Here is a 13,416-nt window from a genome sequence, read left to right on the forward strand (position 1 = left end):
AGTATTGGAAACTGAATACACTTCTTAATTCCTCAAAGCATGCAAGATCTTAGGCAAAGTAATTCCACAATTTAACTGTTTAGGCAGAGACACCCGCCAATATAGTTCTTGTGGTTTGGGTTGGGTTTTTTGTGCACGTGTGTTAACCTGCTTGTCTTTTTGATTTTTTTTTTTAGGTATTATTTTAAGTTTTAATACAGTTATAGCCAGAGAAAACTGAAGCAGTTATATTTAGGCACTGTCACAGTGAAATAAGAAAATTATGTTTACTTTAGAAAGCAACCTGCTAGTCATATAACTTACCTGCACTAAATAATAGGTGAATTGAGTAGCACACTTCTTGTAAATAAGAGACAGAAGTATTTTTTTGTCTAAAAAGTACTTGTTTCTATTGTTATGCAAAATCACTTAAGTGTATATGGAATAACAATCTGTTTTGCACATGTTGTGTTGCCTGGGATAATATCCAGCATTTTAATCATCTGGCCAGACAGTGGAAACATGATGGATTGGAAGAAGGTTGATAGCTGAAAATTTCTGGCATTCTGTTCTAACTTTCTATTTTCCACATACAGTGCTCTCCAGGTGGATATAATCATTGACATTAAACCATCTCAACCAGGCGCCAGACTTGTCAGAGATGTCGTTCTTATCCTCAAGTGTAGAAAGTCTGTCAATTGGGTTATCAAGTCTCATGATGTCCAAGGAAAGCTGGAAGTGATTGTAAGTTAAGGCACCTTTATTTTTTGAGAGCTATTGTGCTGCAACAGGATAGAATCCATTTAAATGTGATGTAGTGCTAGACCATGTTGATTTCTGAATGTTTTCTCTTAGCTGCTTCTTTTTAATTATTACTGCATTTTAAGGAGTAAATACATAAACTTTTTGTTCTGCTTAACCTTTAATATATGGGCTATAAAACTGACCGACTCATCGCAGAAGCCAGGTGGTTAGTGCAAGGATTGAGTCTGTGTCTTTTTGACTTCTGTTGAAGCACCCTAAACACACAGTTGGATGTTTATATCCCTTTTTGCTGTTACTTTGGTGAATGAATCAACAGGTTCATCTCAAAAGTGGAATGATGCCTTCAAGTGCAGAATAGATAATACTAGATATGCAGGACACACCCACATCCCTTTAGAAGTGGAAACACTCTTACTTCTGCTTGTGGCTGTAGTACTATCTATCCCTCTTCCCTGCCAGTACTTCTGTCGCCAGTAAGTGTTTGGTCAAATTGACCTCATCTCTCCTTAGACAGCAAAAATTAATTTCTTTAAAAGTTAAAACCAGGCTCTCTAAAGTTAAACCTCTAAAATTACTGGAGATGCTGATTCATGTTGAGTTTTGGTACAGGCTTTGTGGCTTAACACCATTTCTACTAAGAACATGTGTGTTCCCTTGCTCTGAAATAAATAAATATAATTGAACTGATCTTGCAGCCTATAAATTTGTGGCCTATTTCTGTCTTAAGCGATCAGTTAAGAGCACATTGTACAGTTGAGCTGAATGTTTGCTCAGGACCACCCAGTAGCCTCATGATTAGCAGTTTTGCAGCAATTCAGTTACATTTTCAAACTCCAGTTCTTTGTATTTATAGACATTTTACTTTGCGTGGTTGCTTTCTGCTTTTAATGTGTGCAGAGGAAATTCTGGCAGGATCCAAAGGCTGATTGATCTAAATCTCCTAAGAAAACAGATCAGCAAGCAGGATTTCATAGTAGCTTTTGAGAGTGAAGTAAAAGAAAACATATTTTGGTGTTGCTCAGAAAATTGAATGAAAAAATTACCTAGGGAGGATGACGACGTTCCCTTTTGATCCCTGACAGATATTTATCTTAGAGACAGGAAAGGATGTTCTGGTCATTCTGTAGGTCCGAAATAGTCAGTCCTTAAAGAGAAAGATCAAGGTTGGTTGCTGAGGATTACCACTGTTGTAAGCAGAAGGGCAAAAAATAGTGCTTGACTTCAAAGCTTCATTCTGGTTATCATGTAAAATTCACCACTGCGCATTTTGGGCATATATGGATCTCCTTTCACAGGATAGAGAATTGTGCCTTAGTTCACACCATGCTAGGAGATAGCTCAAGTACCGTATTTCATGTCCATGAATGGATGATCAATTTTCACAAGAGGATTTCTACGGGATTTAAAAATTTCTGAAGTGCTGCACTTGAACATAGAAAAGCAAGGCTGCTATTATTTTTACAGTTCTTCTTTGTTGATTATTGAAAGTATGAGTAAAAAGTATAATTAAAAATTGTTTCTGTAATAAGTACCAGAAGGTAACATTTTATTTAGATTAACAAAAAAAGAACGTAATACATAAAATATATGTGGAAATGTCAGTATTTAAAAGACTTTGTATTCATGTTAGGGTTTGTGAGTAACTATTTACTTTACTACTTCATTTGTATAGATGCTTCATTTTCTGAATATGTGTTAATTTTCCTTTATTTCGAGGGGATAAGGGAGGGAACTAAACTCCCCCATGTCACTAAAAGCCTGCATATCCAGCATTTAGGATCTCTTCATATCTCTATTAAGCTGAAGGCCTTTCCAAGCCCAAATTTAGACAATGCATAAAAACATTACTAAGCAATTAGGTAATGTTTCACAATGTTCTTTTTATTAGTTGAAGCAGTTCCATGCACTTCAATTTTCCTAACTTCTTGCCCTCACTATGAATTAGAGCTGTCTTGAGGGGATTGGCAAGCTGAGAGGGAAAGGTTAGTGCTAAGCTGCCTCAAACCCAGGACTGTACGTTACTGAGGTCTAAGTTCACAGAAAAAAAATTTAAAAGATGTTTTAGGTCATATAGCTCATCTCCCAGCTTGCTGTGTTTCTTGAAACTCTGAAAGAGGATGGACACAAACCCAAGTAAGATGGGAGTACTTTAGGTAAATTAATTGCACATGACATATGTGCAGTGCTTTCCCCCCAGGCTGCGTTTAACTCCTGTGTGCAGGCAGTCCTTACATGCAGTGCTTTTGTGGTTCTGTGCTTGTACACTGCTGTTCACATTGCTTCCTTTGCAACTGGTGTCCCTCTGCAAAGCTGGGAGCTGTGCAGTGAAGTTGCAGAAAGAAAATGTTTGTTGAGGGGCAAGGAGTGAGAAAAGTGCAGTGCACAAAGCAAACCTGTGAGGGTTTCAGAAGCTTGGAGGGACTGTTGTTTACCTGAGAACAACTGCCCACCACTTTCTGAAATGGTGTCTATTCTGAGTAGGTTAGTGAGGGCTCAGATTGCCTATTTCAATCACAGTGTGTGAAAGTGTTGGCAGGCAAGTGAAGATAGGTCTATTTCTGCAAGCCCTTGTTCTTGCTTTTGTTTCAGTGAGGCCATGCAAGACTGAACATTTCACAGGCTCAGTGTGGAGTGCAGTGGTGTAAACAAGCCCTGAAAATGCTCGGGTGCCAGCTAGGACAGTAAAGTTCTGAAATAATATTTGTTCAGCTGTCTCTTCATGACAGAAAAGTAAAGAGCTGGAGCAAAGTTGGGGTAGCATAATAACTCCTACCAGTCAAAGGTGTGTGGTAATATGAAAATACGTGATCAGTCGTGTCCAGATTTGCATCTGTGGAAGATCAAAGATTAGTTGATCCCAAAGAGCAGTAAGGCACTAAAATTAGGATACCTGTTGCTCCATTTTTGTTTCTAATCTTCAGTGGCCTTGAGCGTTGATAACTGTACTGGTAACAGTATCCTCAAACCAGACACTCTGCACTTAGTTATCTTGAACTTCAATTGTGAAGCTCCAAGTGTTTAAAGGCTGTAGAACTGGGTGTTCAGGAAGAAATGAGGGAGGGAGCTGAAGGTACACTATGCCATTCCATCAGGACTCTCTACATGCTTTATTCACTTCTGTGTTCAAAAACTCATTCTGATGTCAGGTAGAGAAGTGCAACTGAGCTCTGTGACCTGTGTAGCATGTCCATATGAGCCCTGTCTAAAAGAGATCTCTCTAGTCAATCTTTTGGTGTTCTAGAGTGAAAGAGATGTAAGATTTGTTCACACTGAGGAAAACCAGTGGGGATGAAAAGAAGATGCAGCCTATATGATGGAGAAGGTAATCGAGCATGGGAATGAAAGTGTTTGTGGAACATTCCATGGTATCAGCTGCATTAAAAAGTGCATTTCAATGACATTGCAGAAATCGTTGAAAAGAGGGTCATCATGCCTTTCCTGCAGCATCTATGTTCAGCTTGTTCTGTAGCCATTGATGTGATTGTTATAGTGATAATAGTAATGTTGTGAGTGTAAAAATAAATATGTATGTATTTAGCTTTGGTGTGAATGAATACGTGTTAAAGATGCCAAGCTGCTGAATGCAAGTTTATGTAATGCCAGTGAATATTTTTGAACTGCCCCTCTAACAGTGAGAGATACTTGTTATGTTCCTTTGACTTGCCCATTTGGGCAAGAAAATTTGAAATTTTACAAAACGTTTACAGGAAAATGAAAACTAAGTGGTTGTGTGACTCATTTATTTAATAATAATTCAGCATGTGCATTCATAAGGTCAGCATGTGCATTTATGAGTTTGCTGTATCAACTATTTGTGTAAAACTTGTATTTTTCATTAATTTAAAAATCTTTTCATGTGCAGAAAGTATAGGTTGTTTTATTTCAGTAGTCTGCCCGTGCATAAATGTGCATGCTCTCACTGCTCTATTAAGCATTTAGTTCAATCCTGTTTAATGAACTCAAAACTTTGGAGGAGGCACACGGCATTCCTAGGGTGAAGCTCATTCAGACACAGCCTGTCCTTGGTGCCAGCTGACTTAATAGCATTAGCTGGTATCAGCTCTACTTCATGAGCATGCTTTTTGCCTTTTTCAGTAATGCTCATTTGAACAAACGTTTTCCTTTATCCAGCTTAAGTAATGCTCTAATCCAAGAAATTAAGGGAACATTTGAAAATTCAGTTGTCATCCTGAATTCACCTCACCTCAGGAGTAATTTCAGCTCAGTTTTGAAGAAAGTATTGCATTATACAAAAGGCTGTAAATATGTCTTTGTCTCATTTAGGGATTAACAGTTTCTGATTGCTTTGATTTATTGTACTCCAGGCAGAGCCTGAGAGGAAGCAGGGGTCTCTTTTCCATCTGTGCAGCAGTTATGTGCCTAAGGTGGCAGGGTTTGGTTTATTTCCCAGATGTCCTCAGTTTGCTGTTATTTAATAGAGTAAAACAGAATAAAAAATCAGGGTTCAATCAGTGTCCAGATCAGTGTTCAGATCAGGTTCCATCATAAGTATCCTTAAGTGGTAAATCACAACCCAAGTTTCTCTTTATTTGCAGACATCAAATAGTATTGGTTTTGGAAAAGAAACAGAACGATCCATGACTATGAGTAAATCAGTAATACCTGACATTCCCTCATCACATGAGAGTTTGATCAAGTGGGCTTACGAGCATAATTATAGTCCAGTTATTTCCTACACAAAAGCACCTGTTGCTAACAGATTTCATCTGCAACTTGAAGATACAGGTAAGTTTGAAGATGGACTTTTAGCATGTAGAAAAACGTATCTTGTGTTTCCAGGAATGCAATTACTTGAAAGGTGTTTTCTCAGTTTCGAGGCTTTGGTTTTGGCTGTTACACTTCTTTTACTGCTCATCGTCAAGAATGCTGGTAATATCTATAAATGATGGTTGCAAATAATAATCTGTGACTTTTTGATTAGAAAAGTCCAGGCAAGTTGTGTTATTTCCTGAAATTTGGTGGAATTAAATGTTTATATTTTATCCAACATGCAAGACTTTATAGCTGATGATACCCAGTGTTCACTGAAATGGATGTCAGCAATAGGGTATCTTGTTAGTTAATAAATCCAGCTTTGATTTTTTTTTTAGTATGTTTTTTCCAAAAGTATGAGCATAGTGTTTCCTTGAGACGATTAAATAAACGTTGAAACTTTTTATGGACATGAGTGGCTTACCAAAAAAATCTGAGCAAACAGAGTAAATACAATTATTAAAAAAAAAATTGGTTATTTGGCCAAAGTAATTGCTGATGTAAAGCTATCTGGGTCCTTTGAAGCTAGCAGAGTTGTATCTCTGTTTTTCACTAATTCTGAGTTTCAAGCACTATAACTATTGTTTTACAATTTTGAAAAAGCTTATGTTCACATTAATGTTGTCAATTGCCCTCTCAGGGGTTCTGTCCTCAGCAGTTACATGTATAAGCCAAGAGATAGTTTTCTCATTTACTCACTATAAAGCTAACTCTTATTTAGCTTCACTCTGGCTTTGTAAGTAGTTTCACAACAATAGTGACTGAACTTCTGATGGGTCTGGTAGTGGAAGAATTTAACCTAATGATTTGCACTTAGGCTGTTTCAACAGTACCAAAATAGTATCTTTAATGAATGTGATGTTTCTTTTACCTCTGTGGATCTTTTGCATAAAATAGGTCCACTCATCAAAAGTTTATTTTCAGTTCTTGGTGAGGGAGATTTCTGACAGGGACTGAGTATACCAAGATTAAATGCCTCAGTAGCAACTAAGCCCTTAGTTGTAGGAGTTGTGGCTACTTACCTAAAAGTACAAAGATGCAGCTTTTAATGTCCTCCAGGAGCTCCCTTTATGGGATAATATTTTTTTTGTATTATAATTATTAGTTCTGGATACTTTTTAGGAAAAATATTTAATAAACTAATGTGGATTTGTTGCTTTTTGTTCTTTTTCAGAAGAGATGAATGATGAGGAAGACCACTCCCTTCCTCCAGAGTTGACAGAGTTGCTGGGTGCTAACCCACTGCCAGCTCCAAAGAATACTGATGGCCTGACTTTTCCATTTCACATTAACAGAGGAAGACATGACACGGTGGGAGAAGAAATCTTCCCATCCAGGCATTCAGTAGATACATTAATAAATCATGACTTCGGGCATTCCCTCTCAAAACATAAAGAACCTGAAGAAGTTCAGGGCAGTGCTGATATGGCCCTGTCAATAAAGTGTGATGACAAAGTCATGACAGTAGCTGTAGAAAAAGATTCTCTACAGGTTGGTGTAATATCTTTTTCTCAAAACTGGGGAAGCTTTTTTGGGCAGACCATTTATTGGCATTTTAATTGAAAAAAATAAACATTCTAAGTTCTACAGCCATCCCCACACAACCCCTCCCAAAAACAATTTGGTGAGGAAACTGTGCTGTAGATGTTCATTAACATGACTCATAGTGTTTTCTCTTCCCAACAATCTGGTGGTTTTTAGAGGGAATTTTGACTGACGGTGTGCATGGTTGGTTCTGTAAAAAAATTACTGTACTCAACCATCAGTCTGAGTTTTTAATTTCCAAAGTACAAAGAAGCTGCTTTTGGTAGCAGTGTGAGACCTAAATAGATCCATCTTTACCATCTACCAGCTGACAGGTTGCTTGTGTCCATTTGTATTGTGGAAAAGAGCCTGATACAGCCAGCATTTTTAGCACATTTCAGACCAAACAGAGGCAGCATTATTAATCGGCAGATTAATAACGAACCTGTTGTTTCCTTTTTTTCCATGTTACATTTATTCCCTGTCTGCCATGTATAACAGCATTTTGAGAGTGACCTTCCCTGGATGTCAGTACAATGAACTCCACTTCTTCCTGTCAGCAGTCACGAACAGTGACTGAGCTGCACTTTGAGCAGGAGCTGTACGCAATTGTGCTTCAGCCCCTCACAAAGCGCCTTTGTTTCAGGCTGGCGGCTACAGCCGGACAGAGCTCTCGCTGCTGGACCACTCCTGCAAAGCCAGGATGAATGGGACCCACTTCATCTTGGAATCTTCACTCAACAAATGTGGGACTCGGACAGCATATATCTTGAATAAGATTGTTTATTTTAACTCTGTGAGTATTTTACAAAGAGGATCCACCTTCTGTACTGCACATCGTAGTAGTACAAGGAAGCTGTTGTAGTTAGCTTTAGTCTTAGCAAAAAGGAGGCATCCTCATCCTTTCCTGCCTAGCTCAAACCTAGTTGCAGCCACAGTCTCTGTATTCAAGGAGCTATGAAGGCTGCACATTCAGTGTGCTCCTGTGGTCAGATAGTATCCCAAAGGAAAAAGGAGTTGGAGTTAAATACATTTTTGCACCATGGCTGCCCTTTGGTACCATCTGTACCAGTCTCAGAGAAGTTGCACTGGCGTTCCCTGTGCAGCTTTGGTGCATCCATATGTAAGCAGTACTACATTGCTGTAAAGAGAAATAGGAATGAAGTTTTGTAATTGCACAAAGCAATACCTTTTAATTCATATCATGAATTAAGTGAATTTTTTTCTTCTAAAATTGTGTGTGAAAAAAGCCTTTTAAAATGTGAGGAAATGACATTATTTTTGCATGCTTTTCTCTTAGAATTTGAATTTATATTTTTTATCAGTTGCTATACATAATGAAGGGACTCTTGAGTACTAGTATATGAATGATGATGCAAAGGAGCCCAGTTAGGTTGCAAGCATCTGCTTCCAGACTGGCTCAGCTTATGAGCCAGAGTACAATGCAGATATTCTGGGTTCAAAAGTAATGACACGTTTCTCTTGCTGAGCTTTCCAGTACATAGAAGTAACTTTGGCAAATGATTGAAAGCCTGTGGTCCAACCCAAACACAGCTCAGGCAATCTGATCTGACCTTGCCTGGTTAAAACTGTTCTGTGCTGGGGAGTCAGTAGCACCTAACTTTAGAAACAGCCCCAAACCAAGATAGAATCATCGGCACACGACAGAACAGCGTGGGTCTGGAGCTAAATACTTTTATGGTCCCTGTATTCTGTTATGGCCCAAAGTAAAGTGGTTATTTACCTCCTCTCCTTTCTCCAACATGTCTTTTAATAGTCTTGGCTTCACACTTGAACTCCCAATCATGTATGGGATTGTTCAGAATTTGGGAGTATTTCTCCTAGAAAACAGACACCATGCAGTCGAGTGTCAAAGAGGGTGTGTATGTCACTTTTTAGCAGTTGCTCTATGTCTAAGAAAACAAAGTTAAAGTCTTGGAAGGAAGGGAACTAGCTGAGGAGCTACAGGCATACAGAAGCAGAATGCAGAACACTGGAAAACAAAACCAGAAATTTCCAGGTGAAGAAGTGAAGACATGTAAAAAGGACAAAAAAAAAAAAAAAGAGGGGGAAATTTAGCGAGGGAAAAAAAAATAAGAAGGGGAACATGAAGAAGGAATATCATGGTTTTGAGTATACATGTCTGAAAAAAAATTGCTAATGACAGAAGAGAAAATCCTTTAGTGGCCCTAACACTTTTAGTGATTTTTTTTATGAGTGCACTAAGGAGAACTGCAAATAGCAAAATATCACTTTAGAAAGCCATTCCTTTTTTCAGTGTTGGCTGTAGAAATACCAGAAATAGAATGGAAATGCTAGGCTGCTCATTCAGACACCAACACCCAGACTGGTGTCTTTCTTTGCTGGCTCTGAATTCTGGAAAAAAAACTTGGGGGCATTCTTTAAATATAAGCTACATATCCTACATGCTCAGCGCAAGGCTGTTCAAGACACACTTTCACCATTTGCTTAGCTGGTCTTTTGGCCTTTGCATTGTTCTGAAGAGAGAAGAAAATAATAACCATGAGAGTGCTCAGTTATCACCTAATCTAATTTGTTTGCAATACCTCTTGTGCAGATTGTCATTCAGCTGTCATCACCAGCTGAAGGCAGCGGCTTTGAAGATGACGACATGGAATCGGGTGATAATGGATTTCCAGGGGATGCTGATGAGGGAGAGGTGGCTTTCTCAAGCTGGCCTGAAATAGCGGTATGTTATCCTCAGGTTTGCACCTGACAGTGAAGAAATACCTATTGTAATAGGCATTTCACATAAATTACATTAATTGTCTAGAAATTCATTTGTCTTTTAACACATTTCTTCTCACTACTGTTTCTTATGACCCTGTTGAAGATTTGCACTAAGTAGATGGAATGTGGGTGGGCCTATATTGTACACACCAAATTTGTCCTACCACTCCTGATTTGTGATGTTACTGTATTTTTTTTTTCTCGTTTCAGTTTAATTGCACACTGCACCAGCCAGAGGATGACAGAGGCATTTTCTGGCCTCCTGAACCACACATCACCAATGTGACCTTCAACATGGAGCTGTACAAAACAGATTTGTTCCTTGCTCCCTCCCAAGGACTCTTCTCTATTGCTGAGAATGGGCCCATATATGTTGAGGTAACAAACAGAAAAAGACTTTCAAACTAATGGAAGTGTTTTGCAAGGCTGTGCAACTGAGCCAAATCTGTTCTTGTCAGTTGAAAGGTTTTGTTGGGCATTTGGTTCAAGACAGTGTGGTGGCTGCAGAGAACAGAAACTGTAGGATAAGAAGTAGGACAATATTTTGGGTAAAAACCCCAAAGGATTCTTGCAAAATGGGTGAATTTAACTTACAAGGTAAACTGGTGATTCTTGCTGTATCTGCTTTTCTGTACAGAACTTAAAGGTGGTTTCTGAGCTCTTGCTCTGAACAGGCATGTCTTGATGGGTTCATTTTATTATATGTCTGAACCTCATCTGAAAGATGCAGACATGCAAAAAAACTATTACAAATGTATGTCTTTCATATGCTGGTGTTCTCAGGTTACACAGTTAATACAGATTCTTGTCTTTCTCCAATCTGCTTAAAAACATCAGTTACAATCCTTTTGAATGCTACCACACAAGACATCTAGCAGACTTAGATAAATAATACTAAACCAAAATCAACAGCTGGGTGTACCCTTGACTTCAGGTGTATTTTGCACATGATAATATTTCCACGTTTTGCTGAGTTGCGTATGAAATCTGTGGAATTTCAAACCAATACAGTCAATATTTTTAAAGATAGCTATGTGAACAGAATTTTGGCTTTTCAAATAGTGGCAGACATTAATAAATGCAACTTTGGCAATGAAGAAGTTACCGTGTTTCTAGGCGAGTAAATCACAAGGTGTGAGCCTTGGGGTTGTAAGGCCCCAAGGAAAAAGGAGCAGTGCTGTGCTGTGTTTCTCTTGCCCAAGTTAGTTCCTCTTTGGGAGCCCATGTTGCACATAAGCACACTGATCCATTTGACATTGGTGCAGTTCTCTTCATGATTTCAGTGTGCTTTGTCTTTTCTTTGTTCTCTACCGTGAAAAGTACTTAAGTCCGCTAAAGCAAAAATAAAGCGTGTCACACTCAGTTAAGAATATTTTTATAACAGACACTTAAAAACATCCACTTCCTTCATGGATCTGGGATGAATCCCCCTGACTGGTGGATTTGTCTGGTTCTGGAGCTGTTTATTCAGACAGATGTTCTGATTTCTTCATCACCTGTCCTGGCAGAAGCCTTTTTTTTTTCTGTTTTTCCTTCTTGCACAGTGGAAAATGTATCAGTTTTGAACTTCTGTGACTCCATTTTTTTAAGCTGACACTGATTTTTTTTTTCTTTTTTATTTCTATTTTGCATTTGTTATTCAGAAAAATATTTTTGGGTTTTGATAAATACATATTTGGTAAAAATTCTTTCTCTCTCTTTTCCTTGTTTGGTAAGGATTTTTTTGTGTTGGAATGTTTTGTATTCTGGTTTTTTTTTCTTTCTTCCCTGCTGTCATTTTCTTACTATATTTTGGTCTTGCACCTTTCTCCTGTGGATCTTTTCTTTCCTTGAGATATCATTCATCCTTTTATTTAATTAACTATAATATGCCTGTCCTACTTTCCATAATCTCTTTTTTAATTAGTTTACACCATCAGCGTGTTTCCTGTCAGTATCTGTGGCTGACTTTTGTTCATCCATCTTTATTTCTGTTCTTTTTAGAAAGTAGTCTTTCTTGCTTAGATGCTTTAGCACATCCCTTCATCTCTAATTTGATTGCTGCTCACATAAGGGAGAGAAAAAAAAGATAAATGCTTTTATTCACTGCAAAACTCCTAGAATCCAGAAATTACTGCGTAAACCGCACAAGTTGGCAGGCTCTTCCTTAAAGATACATGCAGAGCATATGGATTAAGTATGCATATTTCTTCTAAGATGATTTCTTGGGGAACTGTTGCATTGGGCAGTGTTAATGGTTAGACAAAATGCTTGTTGTTTATTAAGAGCAACATGCCTCATTTGTTACAAATTCCATTTGTTTTTTATTTCTTTTAATTATTCTGTAGCATTTATTGTCTGCATTCCAATCCAGCTGAGCAACATCTCAGGGCATTGGAAGCTTTCAGTCTTAATTATTTTTCATAAAAGAATATGAATTTCAAACTTATAATAAGCTAAAAGGATCCTTTCACAAGAAATTATGGCCTTTTAGGAGGCTCCCTCACCCCCTCCAGTCCAGGAATGCCACCCACACGGCAGACCATGACCTCCTCTCTGCCTTTGCATTCCTGTCTTGGCTGGGGGTAGATTCTCTGTTGTGTTTGTTGCTTTTATTTTTTCTTCTGTTTTCATTATAGTTTTGAACAGATACAAAAACATGGAATTAGTGATTGATTTCCATACAGCTCTGTTATAGCCTGTGTGTCTAAGGGAGGCAGTGCCATCTCAGGTGGCAGTCACAGTCATTAACTGTGGGTCTTATCTGGGTGGGGTTTTTCACCTGCTTTCAGAAAGATAAGGGATTGCTGTATTTATGCATGGTTACACTATTAAACAGCTGCTGGTCTTGAAACCACAGATTTCCAGTCTCTCAGTTTGACAGTTTAGCCTTCAAAATATTTCAGATTGGAAATGGCACTGGAAAACTGCTTAAAAAAATGTTGAAAATATTAATGAAATGTGAACTTAAAATGTCATTTCTGAGATCTTACTGTCTCTTTCTTTAATGCAGGTGTCTGTGACTAAAGCTGACAGATCCTTGGGCTTTGCCATTCAAACATGCTTTGTTTCCCCATTTTCAAATCCAGATAGAATGTCTGACTATACCATAATAGAAAACATTTGTCCTAAAGATGAATCTGTTAAATTCTACAGTATTGAGAAAGTGAATTTTCCAATACCACATGCACAGAAGGACAGAAAAAGATTTAGCTTTGTGTTCAAACCAATGTTCAACATCTCACTGCTCTTTCTTCACTGCGAATTGACTTTGTGTACAAATAAAGACAAAGATACTCAAGGACTGCCAAAGGTCAGTAATCTATTAGATTTATCAAAACTTCTGATTTAGATGAAAACTCTTTGTTTTTTCATCTGAACTCTGAAGGTAATAAATGGTTTTCTGTGGAATTGATGTAATAAACATGTTATCTCTAGGCTCAGGATTTTAATAGATAAGAGTTATTATACTATGCATTTTGACTACATAATTTACAGTTTCTGTTTAAATTTCATTAGGTGGCTACAAATAGAAATTGCTTTTTATTGCACAAGTGGTTCAAGTTTATCTTTTCTATCCATATCCAAAGCACAAACAATGTTAGCTTTAATTTCCAAAAACATGCACCATATTGGATAATATTG

At 37.9% G+C, this 13,416-nt stretch overlaps 1 protein-coding gene across 3 annotated transcripts in view; it reads left to right on the top strand.

The window, feature by feature from the left end:
* TGFBR3 (transforming growth factor beta receptor 3) overlaps positions 1-13,416 on the top strand; it is a 116,224-nt gene that overhangs the window by 86,152 nt on the left and 16,656 nt on the right. For 2 of the 3 annotated variants that reach the window (XM_032117542.1, XM_032117544.1), the window contains exons 7-13: positions 576-723; positions 5,301-5,490; positions 6,692-7,008; positions 7,688-7,837; positions 9,620-9,751; positions 10,003-10,170; positions 12,785-13,084. In XM_032117542.1, the coding sequence (XP_031973433.1) occupies positions 576-723; positions 5,301-5,490; positions 6,692-7,008; positions 7,688-7,837; positions 9,620-9,751; positions 10,003-10,170; positions 12,785-13,084 (1,405 nt within the window). The remainder of the gene's footprint in view (positions 1-575; positions 724-5,300; positions 5,491-6,691; positions 7,009-7,687; positions 7,838-9,619; positions 9,752-10,002; positions 10,171-12,784; positions 13,085-13,416) is intronic. The other variant, XM_032117543.1, reaches the window with a different exon arrangement.

Source organism: Corvus moneduloides, chromosome 9, assembly GCF_009650955.1.
Source record: "Corvus moneduloides isolate bCorMon1 chromosome 9, bCorMon1.pri, whole genome shotgun sequence".
Classification (NCBI taxonomy): Eukaryota; Metazoa; Chordata; class Aves; order Passeriformes; family Corvidae; genus Corvus; species Corvus moneduloides.